Source organism: Elephantulus edwardii, unplaced genomic scaffold (assembly GCF_000299155.1).
Source record: "Elephantulus edwardii isolate Elephantulus edwardi_28Jun2011 unplaced genomic scaffold, EleEdw1.0 scaffold00209, whole genome shotgun sequence".
Classification (NCBI taxonomy): domain Eukaryota; kingdom Metazoa; phylum Chordata; class Mammalia; order Macroscelidea; family Macroscelididae; genus Elephantulus; species Elephantulus edwardii.
Genome location: NW_006399959.1, coordinates 5,094,815 through 5,119,576, shown reverse-complemented (window position 1 = coordinate 5,119,576; position 24,762 = coordinate 5,094,815). Strand labels below are relative to the sequence as shown.

Sequence of the window (24,762 nt, the reverse complement as noted above, 5' to 3'; positions counted from 1 at the left end):
TGGCGAAATGCCTACCTTCAGTCCTGAGTTCACCACTGCTCTGGGACCCTGACCCCAGCCACTGCTGCCTACCTGTCTGTAAGCAGGTTGATGATCTCCATGTCTCCCACCCTCAATAAATGAAACTATGCCCCCTGCAGACTGATGGTGTTTGAGGTTGTTGATGGCATCAGTGAGTGACTCGGGACCCCCGTGAGTGCTGGCAGGGCCCAGCAACTGAGACTCCCTCCCAGAGTTTGCGCTGTCACCCCAGGCCCTGCTCACACTGGGGAAGTATGAATCACACAAAGACGCAAAGATTCTGGTATCCTGTCACTAAACCCCTACCTGACAGGGTGGGGTAGGGGTGTGTGTGTGTGTGTGTGTGGACTCTGAAGGTTGGGTCCTGGCCAAGGGTCTCTGTAGTTCTGGCACTGACCCAGAGCAAATGGACACTGGCAGGGAGAGACCAGAGCTTTATTCACATCCCACATCCATCAGTACATCTGGTGACTTTGAAGTCCCCACCCAGTTCTACTGGCAGTGCAATGAGGCCGGCAGCCACAGAGCTTCATATCAGTTCCAGGTTCCAGAAGCCAGCGGTGACTGGGGGCCGAGTCAGCAGGGTCCCTATCCCAGTTCTGAGCACAAGGCCTGTCTTCCCTGCATGCACTGCGGAAGCACCGTCTGACTGAAAAAACTGCACTCTTTGGTGGGCTTGGGGTTGTCCAGTGCATCAGCCACAGGAGACCAGAGGGCAGGACCAGAGCAAGTGGCAGGGACCCCAGGGCTGTCCGAGGGCTGCCTGAAGCGGACACAGAGGGGTACTCATCAGTCCTGGCTGGGGCCATGCAGGCAGCCCCTCCCAGGGCCACAGTCTACCCCTTCTAGAATGCAAAGCAATCAAACAAGGACCTTCCCCTCTCCAGGAGTTCCTATCACACCTGTCTCTCTGCTGTGATTACACTCCCAAATTACTCAGCGGGCAGTGAAGGTGAATGAGGTGCCAGCCACACAGGTCAAGACCAGGAGCAAGGAGTTGGGAGGCCAATGACGCTAGTTGAGCCAGCCCACAGAGGACCTTGGGAGGGGGCACCCACTAGAACTAGCAGAGGGCAGTGAGGTACACGGAGCACACCTGAACTGGAGGCCTCGGCTCCACTTCCAGGCAGGTCTGAGGGCTGGACCGCGAGGGGTGGTCGAGGCCTGGTACTCAGGGTGCCCCCAGTCACGAAGGCTGGATGGGTGGTGCTGGAGACATCGGTGTCAAGGCCCAGCTCGCCCAGGGCTGAGCGGTTGAGACTTCGAAGCCAGGAGCTGATGGTGGGGTGGCTGCGTGCTTTCTGCAGGTCGCCAACGTTCTGGCCCAGCAGCGTGGTCACATTGTCCACACTTAGGCTCTGTGGGAGAACAGCTGGTGGTGGTGGGGAACACAGTTCCCTCAGGGGCTAGCTTTGGGAAGACCAGTGTGAATGGGGGGGCTTGAATCCCAGAGAGTTCCACTCTGTTTTACAGGGTCCCCAGGAGTAGACTCTCCGGCAGTGGATGTGTAGGGATTGCTTTGAAAGCCGGGCACAGCTGCAGAATATATTCCAGTGCCTCACGATCTGTAGGCTCTGGCATCCAAGGGAATTGGGGATGGAGGGTCTGTGCCCTGCAGCTCTGGGGAGCCCAACCACACTCTGCCTGCAGCGGGGAGACCTAGTCCCACCTGCAACACTCGGGGATTGAGGTTGGTGAAAGTATCGATGTCCAGGGAGACATTAGCCTGAGCCAGATGCTGAAGCTCCTCCACTGGGGCGCCGCCTGGAGGTGGGCAGGGGTTGAGCGGCAGTCAGAAGGAAGGGCAAAGCAGGAAGAGTGTGTGTGTGTGTGTGTGTGTGTGTGTGTGTGTGTACGTACGTATGCACGCAGGGTGAACTTGGGGAGAGCACCTGCACTCCAGAGTGAACCTGGCGGGAGTACACACGCGCGCGCACGCACGTAGGGCGAACCTGAGCGTGAGTGTATGCACACACAGGGCGCATCTTGGACGGAGAGCTCACGTATGCCCTCAGGGCAAACCTGGGAGCAGCATGCATACAAGCACACAGGCTCACACGCAGGGGGCTCACCGAGATAGGGGCGCATGAAGCGGTAATAGGCAGCCGGGGTCCTGGTGCCCCTGAAGGCCTCACGGGCCTTAGCATAGAGCACGTTCTTGCGGCTCTGCGGGCAGGCAGAGATGTCCAGGGCTCCAGCCAGCCTGGGGGTCAAGACCAGTGATCAGGTTGGAGGGCCCCACCCTCTGGAGGCTCAGCTTGATTGTTACTCTCCCCTTGACCTTTGTAGTAGGATGAATGGTGCCCCCCAAATTCACATCCACCAGAAACTCAGCCTGCACCCTGACTGGGAAATAGGGTGTCTGTAAAATGGGAAATCAGCTACATTAGGCCACACTGGAGTGGGCCCAGCCCTAACTCAATGACAGTGTCTTTAGAGAACACAGAAGATGCTGTCAAAGGAAGGGGACAGAGGTTAGGGTGATGCTGGACACTCCCCAAAGTCTTTGAGGGAACATGGTCCTACTCACACCCTGAATTCCAACTTGTGGCCTCCAGGTCCCTGTGAGAACGAATTTCTGTTGTTTAATTAAGGCTTTCAGTCTTCTATAATTGTTGCTTGGGGGTGAGGGAGGCTAGTATACTCTCCCTAAGCCTCAGTTTCTCCTTTGTGGTCCTTGTCAGCCTAAGGATGGAACTGACTCCGGCCTGGTACTCCTAGCTGGCAGGATTGGTTGGGGATGGGGCAGAGGGGCCTCAGGGTGGAGGTCTCACCGGAACTCAGAGGGCCTGATTGTCTGGATCTGCCTGGGACTCATCCAGCAGAGGCGAGTGCCTCCAATGGCCACAAGCAGGGGCCCAGTGAGCGTGCCATTGTGGTCCAGAAACTTCTGCAGCACAGCCTGAGGGTAGGGGTGGGGGCAGGGTCAGTGGATGATGCCCAGGGCTATGGGTTCAGGGGCTCCATCCCGCCGCCACACCTCTGTCTGGTTATCCAGGGCCACATTGGCTGCCAGCAGGGCCAGGACAGTGTCTCGGGAAGTGATGTTCCACTGGCCAATCTCAGAGCTAGAGTACAGGTAGACCAACGAAGTGATGAGCCTTAGCTGGTCTTCCGGGATGCCACGGGGATAGATCTGCAAGGGTGGGTGGGCCGGGAGGTCAGGTTGACCTTGTGGAGTAGGAGGGATGTTGGGTGGATAGTCCTGCCTGCCATCCTCTACAGAGCTTTATTCATCTACTGGGCTCAGCTCAGGCCTGCTCACCTGGTATCCCTGCCCACCTCACCGCAACCCTAACCACAGGTTGCCCCCTTGCCCTGACTGCCCCACCCCAATCCCTCAACCCCCCTACCACATCCACCCGACCCAGCTCAGCCCTAAACACCTACTGCCCCACCCAACCAGCTCAGTATCCTCCCTACCCTCCACCCCACCTCCCCACCCCTGGCCCACGGGCTCAGCTCAGCCCTGACCACTCGCTGTCCTGAACACCTGGCCCAGCTCAGCCCCACCTCCCTCTGGCCCAACCCACCTGGCAGAGCTTGGCTTTGACCACACGCTGGCACTCGGCGGGCAGGGGCTGCTGCAGCAGGGGATCCAGGTTGGCCCGCAGCACACGGCTGCCCAGGCAGGACTCGAGCTGTGGGCAGTCATAGCGCACCAAGAAGAGGTCGTCCCGAAGGGTGGCCGCTGTGATGTCCCCATGGACACAGGCTCTCCCTGTGGTGGTGAGGCCAGGTGGTGTCCAGATTTCGAAGCCCATCCTTGACCCCTCCGTGTGACTAGCCTCTACTCTTGGCCCCAGTTTTGCTCTCAAACCCAGCCCCACTGAACTTGAGCCCCCATCCCAGCCCTCTGCCGAGTGTGAACCCCTGAGCTTTGGAGCTGGTGTGGAGGCTGCCCTCACCAGGCGACTCTGGCAGGGGGAGGGCAGCGTCACCAGCCTTGGGGGCCACTGACCTGTGCCCCGTCTGGGCCTTGGTGACTCCCCCTCAGCCTTGGCCTCAAGGAAGCTGGTGACAAATTGTCTGATGTTTCTGATGTCTCGAGGGCTAAGCTGCCCCTCCCGGTATGAGGCCACTGTGCTGCGGAAGAAGTCCAGGCCTATGGCCTGGGGCACAGCTGTGACAGCTCTGTTTCTGGCCACTGACCACTTGTTCCTACAGGCAGACCTCATGACCCCTGGGATACGACTGGAGAGGGCCACTGGATGCCTCTCTGTGCCCTGCCCCCTCCTGGGACAGTGTCCTACCTCAGGTACCTGCATCCATAGCCGGGGGCTGATGTGAGTGGCCAGGGGTCCCAGGGCCTGAAGGCCCTCCACAGTCCAGGAGCCCGGGGACCTGGTGTGCAGGACGGGAGGCTGTGGGGGCCCGGGGCAATGTCCAGTCCCACCACTGCCTGCTCCTCCCTGAGCTGCTCAGATGACCCATTTTGGGACCCTTACTCCTGAGCTGGAGCCCATAGGATGGTCCAATTTGAAGGTCAGTCCTGTACGGGCACACCCCAGCTGAGGGGCTCAGAGGTTGGAGTTCAAGAAGCTGCCACTCTATTCCATAAACCCTGTGCCCTATAAATTGAGAGGTGGCTCAGAGCTCGTGTCAGAGGTCAGCCTCTCTTACAGTCAGAAGAGACTCCTAGTGGACACTTCATTGGGTTTGCAAGGCTGTAAATTGCATGGGAAAGGATTTCCCATCTTCTGCAGCACCACTGGGTGATTCGAATCAGCAGGGAGATGAACAATTGACTGCAGATTCCACCACTACCGCTACCCCAGACGTCACTAGGTCCGTGAACACGCGTCCTTGGGGCCCAAACCCAGGAAGTCCTGGGTGAGTGTGGGCGGGAATCACTCTGAAGCCCCGCCCACTGGAGCACCTCTAAACTCCCGCCCACCAGAGGGCAGTGCCCCTGCAGCCCACCAGAGTGTGGTCCACCACCCACCCAAGCGCGGTCCTCCCGCTGGCCAGCAGTGTGTTGAGGGCATCTTGCTGAGCCACCGTCAGTCGTGGGCAGCGCTGCAGGTTCTGTAGAATATGAGGGTCAGCTGCCGCGATGCTGGCCGCGTCCATGTCGCACACCAGACTCCCGAGCAGCAGCAGATCTGGGGCACGGAGCCGTGGTCCCCCCTGCAAATTCAGTTATTAACTATAATCTTGTAGAACTTGCCTAAAATCCTTCAAGTCTCAACTTGCATATCCATAAAGTGGGAATGATAATTATCTCACAGGATTAGTGTGAAGCGTAAATGTTTTCAAGCACCTGGCCTAGAAAAAGAGTGATCAGTAACTGCTACTTAGTTCACTTATTATAATCATTACCATTATATTCTTCAGTTTTATTTCTCCTATTGTTGTTGTTAATTGCCGTTGACTCATAGCAACCCCTATGAACGAAAGACCTAATCATTTGTATAACTTTCATCGTTTCTCCAATTTCATAGAGTTTTCGGAAGCAAGCTATTTCAAAAGTGGATGTCACTCCTGCTTCCAAGCTTGTTTTAATCGGGGAGCTCCACCAAACACTGACCACCATGGGGAATCATTCTTGCATTTGACACAGTGTTCAGCTCTCCTATTAAAAGTGATTTTAAAGGCAATTCTGTGTCTAATTAATGTTTGTTTTTGTAGTGTTCAAAGTACAACTTTTAAAAGATTAGCTAGTTAATTGTCTGTATTAGAGAAGTAAAGGGGGGAACCCCAACCACATACAAAAATAACAAAAGCATGTTTTAATATTTCATTTTTTCTAAATATAATTTCTGGAGAAATTTTTACCATGTATGACTGTACAAATAAAATATTTGTTTTAAAGAGGTAGATTCTTGTCAAAGTTTTTAAGATTATGTGGAGAGAGGTATGTAATGTCTTTGGGGTGAAGCCAGGGGCCTCCACAGCACCTACCAGGCAGCCCAGGGCTTTGCGGCGCAGGGCAACCCTCTGGTCCGGCAGGTTGGCCAGCAGCTCCGTGTTCCCTTGTCCTGCATGGCGTGTGAAAGCCTGGCAGTCCTCTCCTGGCACCTGGGTCAGGCTATGAGTGGGCAGCATGACATCTGTTGAGGAGGGTAGGGCTGGCCTCCCTCCAGAGTGGACACACAGGAGGGGGTTGCCCCAGGAGGAGGCCAGCATGGCTCAGGGGAGGAGGGCAGGCAGGCACTCACTCATAAAACAGCAGTAGATCTGGAGGGTGTCGCTCAAAGTCATCCTGGAGGCCTTGGTGCCCCACGAGGTTGGCCAGGCAGCTGAGCTGGGCAAGGCATGGGGGTCATTCCTCCTGCCTGCCCCCCGGCTCACAGGCCCCTCCATATTTCCCTCTGGCTGGGACTACAGCAACAGTCTCCCCATTTACAAAAGAACTTCAGGAGTTACCCTGTGCCAGGCTCAGGCCTCTGACCCCCATGCAGACCCCTGGGGGAGGGGGCTTCTGAAAACCATAGGTGGCCCCCTGCAGTCTCAGTCCTCAGTTTCACCAGCCTCCCACCCCAGCCTAGACCCCAGCACCCTCTCCGCACATCCCACTCTTCCCAGCCACAGCTGCCTGCGTTCTTGGACCTCAAAGCCCAAACCCACTGCTGTCCACTCAATCCTGACTCATCAACCCTGGAGGACAGAGTGCAACTGCTGCATATGGTCTCTAGGACTGTGATCTTCACAGAAGCAGACTGCCCCATCTTCCAACAGCAGGTGATTGACTCAAACCACAGACCATTCGGTTAGCAGTCCAAGGTTTAACCCACCAGACCACCAGGGCCCCAGCCAGCTCAGGCTTCCTGATTTTCAAAGCTCAGCCCAAATCTAACACTGTGGAGGCCAACTCAGACTGAGTGCTCCTGGGATACCCCATCCTAACACCCATCCCCAGTGGGAATCCCAGTGAAGACCACCACCCTTTGGGAGATGGGGGAAGAAAAGGGCAGGATAGCTCTGACTCATGGGCATTGACAAGGAGCTCAGTTAGCACAGTGTGAAAGGACTGAGCTGCTTAACAAAAAGATCTTCAGTTTGAACCCACCCACAGCTCGATGAAAAAACATGAGGCAGGGATGCTCCTGGAAAGATTTTCGTCCGCAGAAACCCTGTGGGGCAGGGCTAGTCTGTCAGAATCTAGTCAATGAAACTGGTTTTTGTTTTGGTTAAATTTCAAAAGAAAGGCAAGGGGCAGGGGGCCGAAGTATATCAGTAAAAAAGCAGAAACCAGAGCAGCATTGGCAGTGAGCACAAAAATGAGTGTTCTAGTGCTATTATTGAGGAACTCTGGAAACCTAATGGCAAGAAGCTGCATTGTAATCCCAAAGACATGTAGTTCAAATCCACCAGATGCTCCATGGGAGAATGATGGGCAATCTCTTCCTATGTGATTAAATGGCCTCTGAAAACTCACTGGAGGGTCAGCTATGAGTTAGTTCTGATGCCACCACCACCACCACCACCACCACCACAACAACAACAACATTATTATCTGTCCCTCACGTTGACGAGGACTCAAACTGGGCTTCCTAGATACCCCACCCACCCAGAGACAGAACCAGTCCGTTGAAGGATGGAGAGATGAGAGAGGAAGATGAAGAAACAGACTTACAAACCACGATCCTGAGAGATGTGTATGGATCCATCTCACACTAAAGAGACAGAGGATCCCCAGACTTGATTAAAAAAAATAAAGAAATAAAACAGGTTCACAGAACAGAAAGGAGCCCTGGTAGTACAGTGTGAAGAGTGTTAGACTGCTAGCTGAAAGGTCGGCAGTTCAAATCTACCAGCTGCTCCAAAACAGAAAGGTGAGCCATCTCCTCCTATAAAGATTTACAGCCTCAGAAACTGGATAGAGGGTCACTGTGGATCAGGATTGTCTGGATGGCAGGAAGTCTAGAGACCAGAAGCACTAGACGGTGCCCAGCTACCACTGCAGGACACTCTGAAAGACTTGGTAGTAAAAGACCTTGGATACAGTGGCCAAAAAACACATGGAACAAAATTCAGAACTATAAAACATCCAGGCTTACTGGTTTGATAGAAGCTGATGGAACTCTTGAGACTAAAGCCCTTAATCATCCTTCAAGCCTGTAACTTAACTCACTCCTGTGGCTCAGCTTTCAGCCAAAACAATAGACAGGCAGGCCTACAGACCGAACAATAACACCAGAGAGGCACTCACTTCCTAAAATAAGCAACTATAAGCCACCATGTAAGATGACATCATTTGCTCAGGGACAAAGCCCAGAATGCAGGAAATGAGACTCACAAGGAGGAAGTGGGAAGAGTGTGGTCATGTTGTGGGGATTTTCATTAATGACCTAAAACAATATGTGTATGAATGGTGTAATGGAAAACCAATCTGCACAGTAAACTTTCACTCAAATCATAATACAAAAAGGAAAAAAGTTCAATGTTGTGGCTTCTTAAAAAAAAAACCCTCCCACTTTTTCAACTGGAAACAAACATTTGCAATACCATTTCAGATAAGTGTCTCATAACAAAAGTTTACAGCATACTCCTGGGCCTCCGGAAAGAAAAGGCTGATAACCCAATTACAAAATGGGCAAAAGACATGGAAAAACTTTTCACAAAGGAGGACATTCGGATGGCCAACAGACACAGGAAGAAATGTTCAAAATCACTGGCAATAAGAGAGATGCAAATCAAAACCACAATGCGATACCATCTCACCCCAGTAGCAGTGCCAAAGTTTAACAGGGCAGCAAGTAATAAATAAATGTTGGGAGAGGATGTGGAGAGATTGGAGCTCTCATACAGTGTTGGTGGGATTGTAAAATGGTACAACCGCTCTGGAAGACAGTATGGCTTTTCCTCAGAAAGTTGAACATAGAAACTCCATATGGCCCAGCTATTCTACCACCAGGAATAAACCCCAAGGAAATTAGAACTTGAGACACAAATGGATACCTGTGCACTATGTTCATAACATCTTTATTCACCACCACAAGATCATGGAAACAGCCCAAATGTCCAACTACAACTGAATGGATTGAGAGATTGTGGTGCATTCACATAATGGAATACTCTGCAGCACTCAGGAGCAACTATTTTGAAAAATACTACATAACTTGGGAGAGACTGGTGAGCATTATTCTGAGTGAATTAACTCAGTCTCATAAAGACAAATACTGTATAAGACCATCATCATAAAAATAGAAGGATAACTAGTAAAACTGTTCACAGGAGCCCAAAGGTGGACACAACCCAAATGTCCACTAGCAGATGATGGAGAAACAGAGTGTAGTTCACCCACACAATGGGATATTGGTTGGGTACTGTTGAGTTGGTCGTGACTCACAGACCCCAGGTTCAACAGAACAAAACACTGCCTGGTTCTTGGGTGCAAGAACATGGTCAGGAGGGACTGGTCCTTGGAGAAAGCCATCATACTTGGAAGTGCAGGAAAGCAAGACCCTGGATGAGATGGATTAACAGTGACTGTGGCAATGGGGTCAGGTGTGTCAGAGATGATGAGGTTGTCTCAGGACAGGGGAAGATTCAGAGCCATTGTTCACAGGGTTGCTATGAACCATAGTTGACCCATAACACATGTCCCTCCTGAAAACTTGCCCAAAGTATGTGAGACAAAGTTTTTATATTCTTGCCTCCAGGAGGACCCCGGTTGCTCTCCCTCCAAGACAAATGTGTTTGTCCTTTTGGCAGTTTGTTTTTTACCAAAACTACAATTCAAGGGCATCAAGTCTTCTTTGATTTTCCTTATTCGTGGTCCAACTTTCAGCTACATACAAAGCAATTTTAAGTACCGTAGCATGGGTCAGGCACACCTTAGTGTTTCCTTGCTCTGTAACACCCTGGGGAGGTTTTGACAGCAGATTTTCCCCAATGCAACACGTTTTTTATTTCTTGATTGCTGCTCCTATGGGTGTTTGTTGTCGATCCAAGTAAAATTAAATTATTGACAAATTCAATCTTTTTCCCCCCATCTGTCATAATATTGCCTATTGGTCCACTGGTCAAGATTTTTGTTTTCTTTGTGGTGAGATGTAATCCATATTGAAGGATGTGTAGTCTTTGGTCTTCTGCAGGAAGTGTTTCAAGTTTTCTTCACTTTCAGCAGGAAAAGTTGTGTCATCTGGTAACACAGGTTGCTGGTGAGTCATCTTCCAATACTGATGGCACATTCTTCTGCACATAGTCCACCTTCTTGAATGATTTGCTCAGTGCAGTTTTAATTTTTAAAAAACAACAACAAACCAAATCCTAAATCATTGCCATTCAACTCATTATGGACCATTCAGTGAGTTTTCAGAGACTGTAAATCTAAAAGAAAGAGACTGCCCATCTTTATACCATCGACAGGTAGACTCAAACTGCTTGCCTTTGCACTAACAGTGCAGCTTCTTACCACTAAACCACCACAGGGAAATGATGATGCAAAGGCATGTGGATCATAACAAACTGTGGCTGACTCTGAGAAGAATGGGAATCCCAGAACACTTGATCGTGCTAATGAGAAACCTATACTTGGACCAGGAGGCAGTCGTCAGAACAGAGCAAGGAAACACTGCATGGTTCAAAACTGGGAAGGGTATACACCAGGGATGTGTCCTGTCTCCATACCTTTTCAACCTGTATGCAGGGCAGATTATCCGGGAGGCTGGCCTCTATAAGGAGAAGTGTGGCATCAGGATTGGAGGAAGAATCATCAATAATTTGCGTTATGCAGATGACACAACCTTGCTTGCTGAAACTGAAGAGGACCTGAAGCACTTGCTGTGGAAGGTCAGGGACTGCAGTCTTCAGTATGGATTGAGACTTAATATCAAAAAAACAAAGATTCTCACAACTGGGCCAATTGCCAGCATCATATTGGATGGTGAAGAGACTGAGATTGTTCACAGTTTTGGTTTGTTTGGATCCACAGTCAACCAGGATCCACAGCAACCAGGAAATTAAAAGACATATTGCGGTGGGAAAGTCTACTGTAAAGACCTCTCTAAGGTGCTGAAGTGCAAAGATGTCAATCTGGAGACTAAGGTGCACCTGATACATGCCATGGTCTTTGCAATCACTTGCTATGCATCGGAGAGTTGGACAATGACTAGGGATGATAGAAGGAGAGTTAATGCCTTTGAACTGTGGTGTTGGAGAAGAGTAGTGAATATACCATGGACTGCAAGGAAAAGAACAGGTTTGTCCTGGAGAGGGTGAAGCTGGGCTGCTCCTTTAGGGCAAGGATTCTGAGGCTTCGTCTGACCTACTCTGGACATGTTGCAAGGAAAGACCAGTCCTTGGAGAGAGACATCATGCTTGGGAGGATGGAGGGACAGCACAGGAGAAGAAGACCCTCGATGAGATGAATTGATTCAGTGACTGGAGTAATAATGGGGGCAGGTGTGTCAGAGGTAGTGAGACTGGCACAGAATACTGTAGAATTTAGGGCTGTTGTACATAGGGTCGCAATGAGTCATGGGCAACTCAACAGCACATAACAACAACAACAACAACAACAGTGGGTAAGGAGCTGCACTGCCAACCCAGAGGCATTTGCTTCAAATTTAGCAGCTGCTCTGTGGGAGAAAGATGGACGATCACCTCCTATGTGATTTACAATCCCTGAAAACCCACTAGATGGTCAGCTTTCAGTTGGTTCTGACTCGATGGAATACAAAAACAACAATAGGTCACCAGAAGTGAAAACAAGATACCACCCTGACACACCTTTCCTGATTGTAAATCATGTTTCCCTTGTTCTGTTTGGATGACTGCTTCTTAACTTTGGATAGGTTTCATATAAGCACAATTAAGTATTCTCAGATTTCCATTCTTAGTGTTAGCCATAATTTGTTATGATCCACAGAGTCAATCAAATGCTTTGCATAGTCAATAAAACACATGCAAACATCTGCAACCTTAACGAGGGATTGAAGCTCAACATCAAGAAAACAATCCACCAGATGCTCTGCTGGAGAAGGAGGGGGCAATCTCCTCCTGTACCCGTCAGATCTGATTTGACGGTACACGTAAAAATAATACAATAAAAGTAAAAAAACTAAAAAATAATAATTTTAAAAAATCAAGAAAACAAAGATTCTCACAACTGGGATGATAAGTAGCATCATAATAGATGATGAAGAGATTGAGATTGTTAACAGCTTCCGTTTCCTTGGCTCCACAATCAACACTCTTGGTACCAGCAGCCAGGTAATCAAAGGATGAATTGCATTGGGAAAGTCTGCTATCATAGCAATGATGCCATTCTGGAGTCTAAGATGAACCTGATCCAGGCCATGGTTTTTGCAATTACTTGCTATGCATCAGAAAGCTGGACAATGACTAGGGATGATAGAAAAAGAATTGATGCCTTTGAGTTGTGGTGCTGGAGAAGAGTATTGAAAATGCCATGGACTGCTAGAAGAACAAACCTAGGTTTGTCCTGGAGAGGGTGAAACCAGACTGCTCCTTAGAGGCAAGGATTCTGAAGCTCCATCTGACATACTTTGGACATATTACAAGAAGGGACCAGTCTTTGAAGAGGGACATCATTCTTGAGAGAGTGGAGGGACAACACAGGAGAGGAAGACCCTCAAGGAGATAGATTGACTCAGTGACTGGGGTAATGGGGGTAGGTCTGTCAGGGACAATAAGGGTGGCTCAGGATAGAGCAGGGTTCAGAGCTGTTGTACAAACAGGATCACTATGAGCTGTAAGCAACTCGGCAGCACATAACAACAATCTTTCTGGTATTCTCTGCTGTCAACCAAGATCTATCTGACCTCAGCAATGATATCCCTTGTTCCAAAGCCTCTTTTGAATCCAGTTTGAATTTCTGGAAGTTCTTTGTAAATATTCAAGTTCAGTCACTTTTAAATGATCCTCAGCAAGATTTTACTTGCATGTGATATGAATGATGTTCTATAATATCCACATTCAGTTGGGTCACCTTTTTAGGAAATGAGAACAAACATGGATCTTCTCCCAGGAAACTATCTTCCAAATTTCCTGGCATAGGCTAGTGAGATGAGGGGCAGTTTTGACATCTCAGCCACAAAAAGGGTTGAAGCATTGTTAAAAGCCACAGCACAACTAGTCTTGAAGACAGTTTACTGAGTGAAACAAGACACAAAAATTCAGTTATTAGATAATTCTACTTCCATGAAATCTCTAGAACAGGCAATCCATGTTGCTGTTATGTACATGGACTCATCACTGAGCTGCTGTTCAGAGGCAGTTACTCACACAGGAGGTGATTACCCATCTTTCTCCTGCGGGGAGGCTGGTGGATTTGAACCACTTGCCTTTGGGTTGGCAGTGCACCTTCTTAGTACTAAGCCAGGAGAGTTGTCTCGCAAATCCATACAGACAAAATAAATTAACATTGGCTGAGGCTGGGAATATGGAGTGACAGTTTATTGGATATTATAGATTAAACTGTGTCCCTGTAATATTCCAACATGGCTAGACCATAATTTTCAGTATGATGTCTTTATCCTCCAGTGTTTGACATGAGGTAACCACCCTACACTTTGTAACATAATGTCACCACCTCTCGTTTTGTGGTGTAGGGGATATAATGTGGTCATCATTTTCATGTAATACAATCATCCTCCAATAGTTGTGACTTGATGTAATCACTCCCCTTTTTTGCTCTGATGTAATTATTCTACATGTTGCAAACCCTAGACTTTTACATTAATGAAGCAATTGTGTTAATGAGGCAGAATACATTTTACAGGATTAGGCTGTATCTTTGATCAATGTCTGGGGAACTCTGGTCACTCATTGGTAGGGAGTTTCACTGTTGATGTAAAGACACACAGTTCAAATCTACCAGCTGCTCCACAGGAGAAAGATGGACAATCTGCTCACATTAGATTCACTGCCTCTGAAAACCTGATGGAGGCTCAGCTATGTGTTAGTTTTGGCTCTATGATATACAACAAAACTTGTGATACCAGAAAGCTTCAAGCAGACATCAGACTACCACCACCAAGAAAGAAGAAGGGGACTTTGTGCCTCCTCCTACCAATCTCTCTATTCTCCACAGAGCTTCGGCTCCTCACCATGGCCTCCATTGACCTTCAGATCCTGGGACTCGTCCTGACGCTGCTCGACTGGGTGAATGCCCTGGTGTCCTGCACCCTGCCCATGTGGAAGGTGACCGCCTTCAGCAGCAGCAGCATCACGGTGGCCCAGGTCATGTGGGGAGGGGCTGGCCAGATGCAAGGCGTACGACTCGACTCGCTGCTGTCCCAGAACCTGCAGGTTGCCTGTGCCCTCTGCGTCATCCCCCTCCTGGTCGCCCTGCGTGGCCTGCAGGTCTACATCACAGGGGCCAAGTGTACCACGTGTGTGGAGGACAAGGATGTCAAGATTCGTCTGATGCTCACCTCCGGGATCATCTTCATCATCTCAGGTATGCTGGCTTTCATCCTGACCTGCTGGACTGCCAACTCCATCATCCAGGACTTTTACAGCCCCTTGGTGGCTGAGGCTCAGAAGAAGGAGCTGGTGCCTCTGGCCTGTTGTTGCTAGACAGAAGTCAGCTGCATGTGTCCCTCGGGGGGATCCTGAAGCACCAATCAATATATGGCACACTACTCAGCCTCTGCTCCACAGGGCACCCCTTAGCCTTGGGCACCCAAAATTATGTGTAATAAGGGTGAGGGTGTGGCAGCTCCCTGACCGCAAGCCCTTCTTTCCCCCCAAAGCTGGAGCCTCTTCAGGCAGTGATCCTCAGCAGCACTGGGGATGGATGGGTTTATCTTTCTTCTTTTGATTTTTTGCTGATTTGGGGGGAGTATTTTTATTATTCAGTGGCCAACTCCCTTGAGAAGATGACTTCCCACACTGCTGGTGCCTTGTTCTCATCTTGTATAGAGCCAAAGATAGGATTCTTTTGAGTTTCTGAATCAGCTCATCCGTAAGACGCAGGGGTCCCTAGAGCACACACAAACCAGTATGGAACTGTTCTCTGACACCACTGCTGGGATGTCCTCCTAGATTGCAAAAATACTGCTGAATGCACCCTGGGACTTTTGCATCTACTTCTAGAACTACAGAAACTAAAGAAACTCATCCCCTAGTCTAACCCCAACCCCTGCCCCTATTGTTGCCCCTTGCTACAGACCCTCCCCAAATCCCAGCTGCCTTGGACACCCACCTACCCCCCAAGTTCCCCTGCACACTGTTTACTTGGCCAGTTTAGTGTTTAGTTAATAAATTGTTTTATAAGGGGTGTGTGGGTGGGTGGAACCAGGAGTGGAGCATGTCCTGCAGACTCAGGTTCCCACACTAGAACCTCTTAGGTCAAGAGACACACAGAGATTGTCTTTCACCCAGAGCTAGTACCTTTAACTTCCAGCCTCCGAAATGGTAAGAGAACAAATTTCTGTTTGTTAAAGTTGCCCATTCAAGTTATTTCCATTATAGCAGCATTAGAAAAGTGAGATACTAGATCAGGGTTTCTCTTTGGGATGATAGAATGTTCTGGAACTAGGTAGTGGTTATTATTGCACAGTTTGGCACATAATGAATGCCACAGAAGTGTGAGCTTTAAAATTTTTACAACGGTCATGTTTGTGTTCTGTACATTTTGCCATTATATAAAAAAAAAGAAAATGCAGTCTTGCGCTGTCTACAACACTGTAAAGACAGTTGATCAACCAACCACATAAAACCAAAGGGCAGTATTTGCCAGAAAGAAAGCACAGAGGGCAGGAAGGGATGGGAAAGAAGGAGGAGTGGAAATGGGAGACACAAGGATGAAGTGGGAAGAGTGCTGTTACAATATGAGAATCATATCGATGTTACAAAACAAAATGTGCTCAGTGTGAATTACTGAGTCAAAAATCAATTTGTCTGTAAACTGCTACCCACATCACAATACAAAGTTAAAAATAAATACAGCTAGGAGCTCTAGTGGCAAGAAGCTTCATTGCAATTTTGAAAGTGTACAGTTCAAATCCACCAGAGAAGGAAGGGCTATATCTTTCTGTGTCAGTCAAATCCAACTTTTGGCACACAACAAGGAAAAAAAAGAAGGATTTGTTTTAAAAAAATTATAGCCAATCACGAACTGGGGGTGGGGGTGGGGTGGGCAGGGAGAAAAGTGCAACAATGAATGAATGGAAGTCCAAAATCTCTGTAGATGTTCATTGAAATTAATTTTTAAAAAGTTCTCTGAACACTCTCCAGCTAGACATTTGGAAAATTGGGTGAAATAAGCCAATTCCTTAAAAAAGCACAAACTAAAAAAAAAACCAAAAAACAAAACCACAAACTACCAGTTGATCCATGTGAGAAAGACGGGCAATCTCCCCAAGTGTATTTAGTGCCTCTGAAACCCCTGGAGGGTCTATTATGGGTTGATTCCAACTCAATGGTATATAATAACAACAACCACAACTCACACCATATGCAACATGCCATGGCATAAATTGTAAGGAGCTACGCTTCTTGCCAAAAGGCTGTGCCTCTCTGGCAATTCTAATTCACCAGGTCCACAGGAGAAAGAGGACCAGTCTCCTGTCATCCTGTTGTGCGTTTTACAGCGTCAGAAACTATGCATTGGCTCCAACTCAATGGGAATGAGAGAGAGATTGAATTTGTACTTAAATTTTTCAAATAAAAATTTTCCAGATCCAAGGAGCGTCACTGGATAATTATACCCAGTGTTTAAAGAAGAATTTACACCAATTCCTTAAAATATTTTCTAGGAAAAAGGAAGAGGAGAGGAATACTTCCCAATTTATCTTACAAAACTAGTAGTATTGAGATAACAAAATTAAAGACAATACAATAAAGCTATAGTATAATTAAATGTTGCAAAATTAAAGAACGCTGCAAATAGATCATTTAAAAGCCAAACAAATAGGTACCTAAAAGGAAAAGCAATAAATCTAAGCCCTGATTTCTCAGCAAAAATTTCTCTCAAGCAGGCAAGAAGGCAATGTGATCACATATAAAAATAGAAAAATGCCAACTTAAGAAGTGCATACCTACCTAACAAAATTGTCCAACAAATATAATGATGAAATTAGAACATTTCCAGATAAACAGAAATTAAACAAATTTGTGAAGACTATACCAGCCCAATAAGAAACATTAAAGAAGATTTTTTTTGGCCAGAGAACTAAAGACATCAGACAACAGCTTGCAATTAACATGCACAAAAACTCATCAAGAAAATTACAGGATACAACTATTTCAACTAAGTGCAGTGGACAACATACAAAAAGGTTCAACACACAAAAATCAGTTTAATTCCTCTGCAAACGGATTTCTAATAAGAAATTGGCGGGGGGGGGGAGAGGACTGGGCGGTTAGAGAAGTGCAGCAATGAATGAATGGAAATCCAAAATCTCTTTAAATGTTCATTAAAATTATTTTTTAAAAAAGCTCAACACACAAAAATCAGTTTAATTCCTCTGCAAACGGATTTCTAATAAGAAATTGGCGGGGGGGGGGAGAGGACTGGGAAGGGAGAAAAGTGCAACAATGAATGAATGGAAATCCAGAATCTCTGTAAATGTTCATTAAAATTAATAAAAATAATATGTATAGCCAATCAAAGGTTGTTGGTAGGAAGATGTAAGAAGACACCTCAAACATTAAAAATAAGTCATCTCATAAAAGTATTTATCTCCTAAGGTAATAGTGAAGCAAGACGCCCTTAACCTGAGCCTCTAGGACTCAGGCAAGAAGAACTGGTTGGTGCCAAGCTACCACTACCAGCCACTCGGAAAGGGGTCACAGGAAAGCTCTAGATGGAGTGGGAGAAAAAGTGACGAGACTCATGACTATGACCAGACTTACCAGGTAGACAGAGACACTATGATTTTGAGACATCCTTCAGGCCTAGAACTGAATTCAACCCGTGATGCAACTTCCACTCGAATGATAGACAGGACTGCGAGGTGACAGCATCACCCAGGAGGGACTTGCTCATCAGAACAGTCAACCAGATGAGATGAAGAGGGAAGCGTTGCCCAAGGAGAAAACTCCAAAGGGAGAAAAGGTAGTGAAGAAATATGAATGGAAACAGTCAACATAGATAAGACGCAGCAAGTGTTTTGCTGTGGGGATTGCACTCAACAGGACAAAAAAAGATAAATTAACAGCAATAGCAAAGTTCAGTAGAGCGGCAAACAGCAAATGCTGGTGAGGTTGTGCAGAGATTGGAACCCTCATTCACTGTTGGTGGGAGTGTAAAATGGTGCAACCACTATGGGAGACAGTGTGGCGCTTTCTCAAAAAGGTGGCAATAGAAATACCATTTGACCCAGCAATTCCACTACTGGGAATATACCCTAAAGAAACCAGAGCTGCCACCTAAGCAGATATATGCACACCCATGTTTATTATTCACAATAGTGAAGAGATGGAAGCACCCCAAGTGTCCATCAACAAACTAATAGACAGAAAAACTATAGTTTGTTGACACAATGGAATTCTATGCAGCACTAAAAAAAAAAAAGAACTTGTAAAACATCACACAACATGAATGACCCTGGAGGATGTTATGCAGAATGAAATATCTCAGTCACGAAAAGAAAAATACTGCGTAACATTGCTATTATAAAGTGGGAGTGACATAGAGGGTTGGGGGAAACTAGGAAGAGAGTGGGTAGATAATGAGCTTGGCCTTGGAACAGATGACGGAAAGAACTGTTTAAAAGGAATATATGACTGGACAGACATTTTATGTATGACATTAGTCCGGAATTAGAAGTGCATTGCAAGGAAGTTCTGGTGGCCTAGTGGCAAGTAGCTTCGCTGCAATCCCAAAGCCACAAGTTCGAATCTATCAGATGCTCTGTTCGAGGAGGAGGAGCAATCTCCTTCTGTACCAATCGGATCCGATTCGATGATACACAACAACAAAAAAAATAATAAAATAAAAAAGAAATAAGTAAAAAGATAAATACATTGCAAAGTGGACTGGGGAGGGGGAGGGAAGGCAGAACGGGAGGAAACTGTCCAACAATGAATTAATGAAAATCCAACTTTTCTGTAAACGTTCATTAAAATGACAATTAAAATTGTTTTAAAAATTAAAATTAATTTAATTAAAAAGAAAAAAGATAAGTTGTTTGCTTTGTTAATTTTCATTCAAAGAAAAAGTTAATAAAAAAGAGGTCCCCATAGAGCGTGGAGGGGAGTGGGTAGACGGTTAAGGTGCGCCTCCTCACCCGACAGGAGCCCCCTTCCTGGGAGTAACTCCTAGTCACAATTGACATGGCAACATTTACTCTCAGTTGCCAACATTGTTTGGTCTTTGAGTTAAGATGCCTAAGATAGGCTAAGATAGGGTCAAATCAGTCCTCTCATGTGTTATGGGATAACCAAGATGTAATAGAAACTTCCAGAAGACAATTTAGCAGCAGGTACCTAGAGGGGCCCTTTCTCTTACTCAGTCACCTACGTGAGTGGATCTGGGGCAGGGTGGGCCTCCTTTCTCACTGGGTGTGAACATTCTAGGACACAACAGTGCACCAGAACCAGGTTCCAGAACACACCAGAACCGGACCTCTCTGAGGCTCCTCTCTCACTTCATTTTAAGGAGACTGTCACCACTCAGGTAACACCTACGCCATTCCCAGGATACTGAAGCGAGGCGCGGTACTGAAGGGAGCACTCGGCTGTTAACTGAAAAGTCGGAGACTCACCCACCAGCTGTGCAGAGATGGGACTGTCTCCTTCCATAAAGATTCCACCTGTCGCCCTGGAGTCAATTCCAACTCTCAGCAACCCTGCAGGACAGGGTAGAACTGCTCCAGAGGGTTTCTGAGGTTGTGAGTGCTCACAGGATGAGCCTGCTCACCTTCCTCCTGCAGAGCGGCCGCACTGTGGAGTTAGGAGCCCAGCGTTTTAATCACTGGACGATCTAGGAGAGATGACAGCTTTGCAGACCTTGTGGGGCGGTTCTGCTCTGTCCTATGAGGTTGGTGTGAGTCTGAATTGACTCGACGCTAAAGATTTTGGTTTTTACCCTCTATGATATTTATAACAGAAAAGAACAGGGCCACCTCAACACTCAACACAGAACACAAAGTGAAAACTCTGGCAAGCTGGATTCTCTCACCAGCTTTTAAACCTGGTACTTCTTGAGAAAGTTTGATTCCAGGGTCCACCTTGTCCTCATGGAGGGTGGAAGACATTCAGTTACTTGCCTGTTACCCCAGATTGTGTGCAAATGGTTCACAACATCTGCCTCCAAGTGGAAGTCTAGAGGCCTGGGTCCACCCTGAGGTGACTCAGAAGAAAGACCCGGCAAACTATCTCTGAAAAGTCAGCCATCAGAAACCCCGTGGAACAAAGTTCTGCCCTGACACATGGCCCCCCAGGAGTTAGGGCCAACCTGACAGCCTTTGCTACTTGTAGATACACAGGGTATGAGATTCCCCACATGGGACAAACCATTACCACACTCGACTGTTAACCTAACGGTTGGGGGTTCAAGTCCCCCAGAGGTGGCTTGGAATAAAGGCCTGAAGGTAATCTTAAGACTCTGCTGCCTAGTCATCCTTCAAGCTTGGAGCTGAGCTTACATTTGTGACTCAATTTTCGGTTAAACATTAGGCAGGCCTATAAGGTGATCAGTAAGGCCAAGGAACAAACTTCTTACAACAACAATCAACCATTCCAGACCAAGGAACAGCATTTACGCAAGGAGAAAGCACCCAAAGCATGAAGGAAGAGGAAAGAAGTATGGAGAGGGGACACACAGGGAGGACCTGGGAAGAGTGCTGCAGCACCCTGAAGATTACAATCAGTGCCACAACACATAGGAACCACTGAATGGAAAAAGCCAATTTGCTCTGTAAACTTCCATCCGAATCACAACAAAAAGGTAGTAAAAGAAAAAACAAAACCTGGAGGAACACAATTTTACTCTGACACATAGGAGTTGGGTTTGATTTTTTTCTTTGTTAAATCCCAGCCACACTGAATGGACATGGAGGGATAAGATGGGAAAGGAGATCAGATTGCTGACCATGATGGTGGCTGGGCAGCAGAGCTAGCAGGCATCACGTTTTCCTGCTACTCTCCCAGGAGACCTGGTGGTGCAGGGGTTATGCACTCAACAGCCAAGCGGAAGGTCAGTGGTTCCAACCTACCAGCTGCTCAGAGGGAGGAGGCTGGCGGTCAGTTTCTGTGAGGATTTACAGCCTCAGGAGCCCTGTGGAGCAGTTCTGCCCTGTCCTCAGGGTTGTGGTGAACGGAACCCATCCCCGCCCGCACGTCACCAGCGGCAGACAGCTTTACAGACTGCCTAAACACTAGGCCGCTTGACTTTTGCCTTTTCTGCACTTTGCCATTTCTCACAATTATATAAACTCCAAAGGAGCCCTGGTGGCAAAGTGGCTAGAGCGTTTGGCTGCAAACAGAAAGGGTGGGGGGATTTGAATCCACCAGGTGCAAGAGCAAGATGAGGCTATTGGTTTCCACAAAGACCACAGTGCCAGAAACCCTGTGGGGCGAGTCTACGCTCCACTCGAGGGTCGCCGGGACTCAGAATTTCCAGGTGTGCATACGTACTCATTTTAGAATGTGACAAAATGGTGGTTTATCCCCCCACCCTGATATCTGGGGTGCTCACCTGCCAGGCTTCCAGGTTCACCTGCTGGGTCTCCATCCTCTGGACCAGCGCTGACAGCTGGTCCCTGCTCAAGTGGCTGGCCGGTTGGCACCAGAAGCCATGCAGGACAGAGGCATTGGCACTGGGCAGAGAGAAGGCAGATGTGATGAGGGGCTGTGGTTTGTGGGACAACGGTGCCTTGGGCATCTCCCAGCACTGAGGGGCCGGGACTACTGGTCAGAAGCACTCAGGATGCAAGGCTGGTTCCTGCTTCTCTCTCATTCATTCATTCATTCATTCATTCATTCACTCATTCCCTCCTTCAGCTCCTCCTGGAGCTGGGCTTCAAGCTGCCAGTGGAGATCAAAAGGGGCTGTTGCTTTGCTCACTCGGGCATCAGTTACTCGACTCATCTATTTATTCACTCACTGATCCACTCATTTCTTCTTTCTTTCCTTTCCACCTGAATAGCCCCTGCGACTGGGGTCCAAGGTGCTGTCAGGACTCCAACGTGACCCCTGCTTTACTCACTCATTTATTCACTCAAGCATTTATTCACTGCCCTTTGAGGCAGCTTAGCCCTCCGTGGCTCCACGTGAAGGCTGAGTAATAGGCTTTAGAGGATGGACCGGGCCGAGCCTTCATGCATCTACAAGAATTCCCTACATGGAGGCTCCTCTCAGTTCAGCCTGTGCCTGCCTAGTCTGACTTGAGACACTTGACCTGGTCAACCCAGGGAAGGTGGGGACAGCCAGGCAGTCTGGGGATGGATAGAAAGACAAAAGGAAGGGGACATAGAGTCTTTGGGCAGAGCCTTAGGATCTGGAATGTGGAACAACAAGGCCACAGTCATAGCCAGGTGACAACTGAAGGTCAGTGAAGAGGAGCAGTCTGGTTATTCATATTTGGGGCATCCGACTGCAGGCAGAGTAAGCCCCTTGGCAGAGCATGGAGTAAGCATCCACTGGGCCCTTGGCACCCACTCTCAGGGCTCACACTCAGCTTGGCACTCACCTGACCCACTGGCTGACCCTGTCTTCATCCAGACCACCCTGGAAGAAGTCCACGGCCTGCAGATGTGAGCAGTGGGTGGTCAGCACCACCAGGAGGCTGGCCAAAGTGCCTGGGAAAGAACTGGTTGTGAGCGCTGGGGGCACCAGGCAGCCCATCTCAGTGCCGTGGAGCCAGGGAAGGCCGGGCTGGTACTGAGGCGCTCTTGGTGGTGTGTGCTCAAATGCCAACACCTCCCCGCATCAGTAGGGGCTCCCTCAGCTCTGGGCCTCAAGGAAGGAGACAGGGGTGGGGAGGTCTGGTCCATGTTCCAAGGAACCCTGGCGGTGAGGTCGTTAAAGCATTTGGCTATCAATTGAAAAGTCAGCAGGCAGCTCTTTGGGCAGAAGATAAAGCAGTCATCTGTAAAGACACACAGCCTCAGAAACCATGGGGACAGTTCTAGTCTGTTCAGGGGTCGCTGAGAGTCGAAATGAACTCCCACGGGCTGAGATTTTGTTCACATTTCTGCTTTGAGTCCCCTGCCCAGAAGTAGGGTGTACGCCCCCACATTTCACCAGCCCCATAATAGTTAATGAAGATGTGTCTCCAGCAGCCCCAGGAGCAGGGATTTGAGAGAGTGAGCTCCACCACCCAAAGGCTGCCTCCCGATCTACCCGGTGGCTGGTGCTGTGTCCCTGGGGGGCTACGTCAACCCAGCAGCTAGGGTCCCCATCCTTCATTTTCTGGGAACCCCACCCAAGGGCTCTCCCCACAGGGGCCTTCTCACCAGTCCAGGGCCCCATGGCTACTTGGCTGGTGAAGATGGTCCTGGATGAGGCTGTTCCAGGGCGGGAAGGACCTGGGTCACAAGCAGGGGCTGCTGGATGAGCTGGAGGGGAGCACAAGGAGGAAACACAGAGCCCCCTCCACCTTTTCGGCCCAGCTGGAGCCAGGGAGTGCCTCACGGGGGCCACAGGGCTGCAGCTACAGCCACCTCCCTCCTCTTTGAAGTGCAAACCCCACAAACAATAGACGTTTTGGAACAAAAGGGAACAGCAGGGAGGGGGCGGGCCAACTTGGGGCCCTTCTTATCACAGGTCGGGACTCAAGGGACCCAGATAGTGGCTGCTGTGTCTCCAATTAAGGGACAAACAGGGAGGGGGAGGCAGCAGCCACAGGCTCAGAGACTGGGAAATCAGATCACCCACGGATTCTCTCCCTGCACCCCTCTCGCAATTCCCGGGCAGACCCTGCCCCTCTCCACCCCTATGGACCTACAGCCTTGGGTGGGATCTAAGTAATGGTCCGGAGCCCAGAGCCTGTTACTGATTCCAAAGGCCTGAAGTGTGGGGGTTGAGGGTCTAGGAAGACCGATGGGCATCGGGGAGACTGGCCAGTCCAGCTCTGTACCTCCAAGCTTTGGTGGGTAATCCCCTACCTCTGCTGGGAAAAAACTGAGGTCCAGAGGGGGCCCAGCCACCTGCCCTGGGCTATGAGAGGCCCAGTCAACAGTCTTACCTGAAGCTCAAAGCTTGGATGGGGAGGAGGAAAAGAGGAGGTCCCAGCCCACCCTGCTGGCCTTTGTCAGTATGTGCTGCCGAGCCCCCCACCACATGGCCCACATAGGTTGGGGATTCGGAGGTTCCCAGGCTCCTCCATGCCTCAACCAAGGGCAGCACGCGACTGCCCTGTGTCTCGCCACCCACTCCTGAGGATCCACTGCGAGGTGGAGACTTGACGCTTCAGTGCCGCCCCTGGGGGCCCCAGGCACAGCGGGCACCTGCTCCCCGCCCCAGGAGAACTGGCGGAGGCTGAGCTCACGGCTGGCAGCCACCCAGCCATGTTGCCCCCGAGGCCCTGGGCTGCAGTGAACACGCGCACGACATGCTGTCTGTGGCCAGCACTGCTCTGTACCAGATGCCTGGTGTGTGCCCATCAGGCTTGCTGGCCACACGTGGGTCAAATGCAGTGCCAGGTGTGGACACATGTGGTCAGCTTCCTCCCTCCAGCGCTGGAGCTGCAGCTGGTCTTTGTTGCTGGCACACATGCGACCAGGAACTAGACCAGGAACTTCTGCCTCTGCCCACTCCTAGAAGTCTTGCTCAATTCCCACGGCCAACTGAGACCCTGCCCACCACAGTTGGAGCCTGCGCAGATGGACTTGTATGTGTTCTGAAGCTGGCCAAACTGCCTTCCCACCCTTCACC

The 24,762-nt window shown here is 49.0% G+C and overlaps 2 protein-coding genes across 2 annotated transcripts; one reads left to right on the top strand and one right to left on the bottom strand.

Moving 5' to 3' along the window:
* Positions 1–715: 715 nt before the first annotated feature.
* Positions 716–24,397, bottom strand: MSLNL (mesothelin-like). The gene is made up of 16 exons (XM_006897505.1): positions 24,262–24,397; positions 23,343–23,444; positions 22,577–22,685; positions 21,584–21,704; positions 6,183–6,268; positions 5,926–6,052; positions 4,967–5,151; positions 4,275–4,365; positions 3,983–4,133; positions 3,555–3,742; positions 3,002–3,157; positions 2,796–2,923; positions 2,094–2,224; positions 1,691–1,785; positions 1,107–1,379; positions 716–784 (listed from the first exon to the last, which is right to left on the bottom strand). Exons 1-16 carry the CDS (start codon positions 24,395–24,397, stop codon positions 716–718), a joined length of 2,148 nt encoding a protein of 715 aa, XP_006897567.1.
* LOC102855431 (claudin-6-like) lies at positions 14,044–14,514 on the top strand. The gene has a single exon (XM_006897468.1). It carries the CDS (start codon positions 14,044–14,046, stop codon positions 14,512–14,514), a length of 471 nt encoding a protein of 156 aa, XP_006897530.1.
* Positions 24,398–24,762: the final 365 nt, after the last annotated feature.

Coding starts and splice junctions, on each gene's coding strand:
- LOC102855431 (XM_006897468.1), top strand. CDS start 14,044: ATGGCCTCCATTGACCTTCAGATCCTGGGACTCGTCCTGACGCTGCTC.
- MSLNL (XM_006897505.1), bottom strand. CDS start 24,397: ATGGCTGGGTGGCTGCCAGCCGTGAGCTCAGCCTCCGCCAGTTCTCCT. Junction 5,152..5,925: donor GCAAAGCCCTGGGCTGCCTG/GTAGGTGCTGTG, acceptor CTGAATTTGCAG/GGGGGACCACGGCTCCGTGC. Junction 785..1,106: donor CCAGTTCAGGTGTGCTCCGT/GTACCTCACTGC, acceptor TGTCCGCTTCAG/GCAGCCCTCGGACAGCCCTG.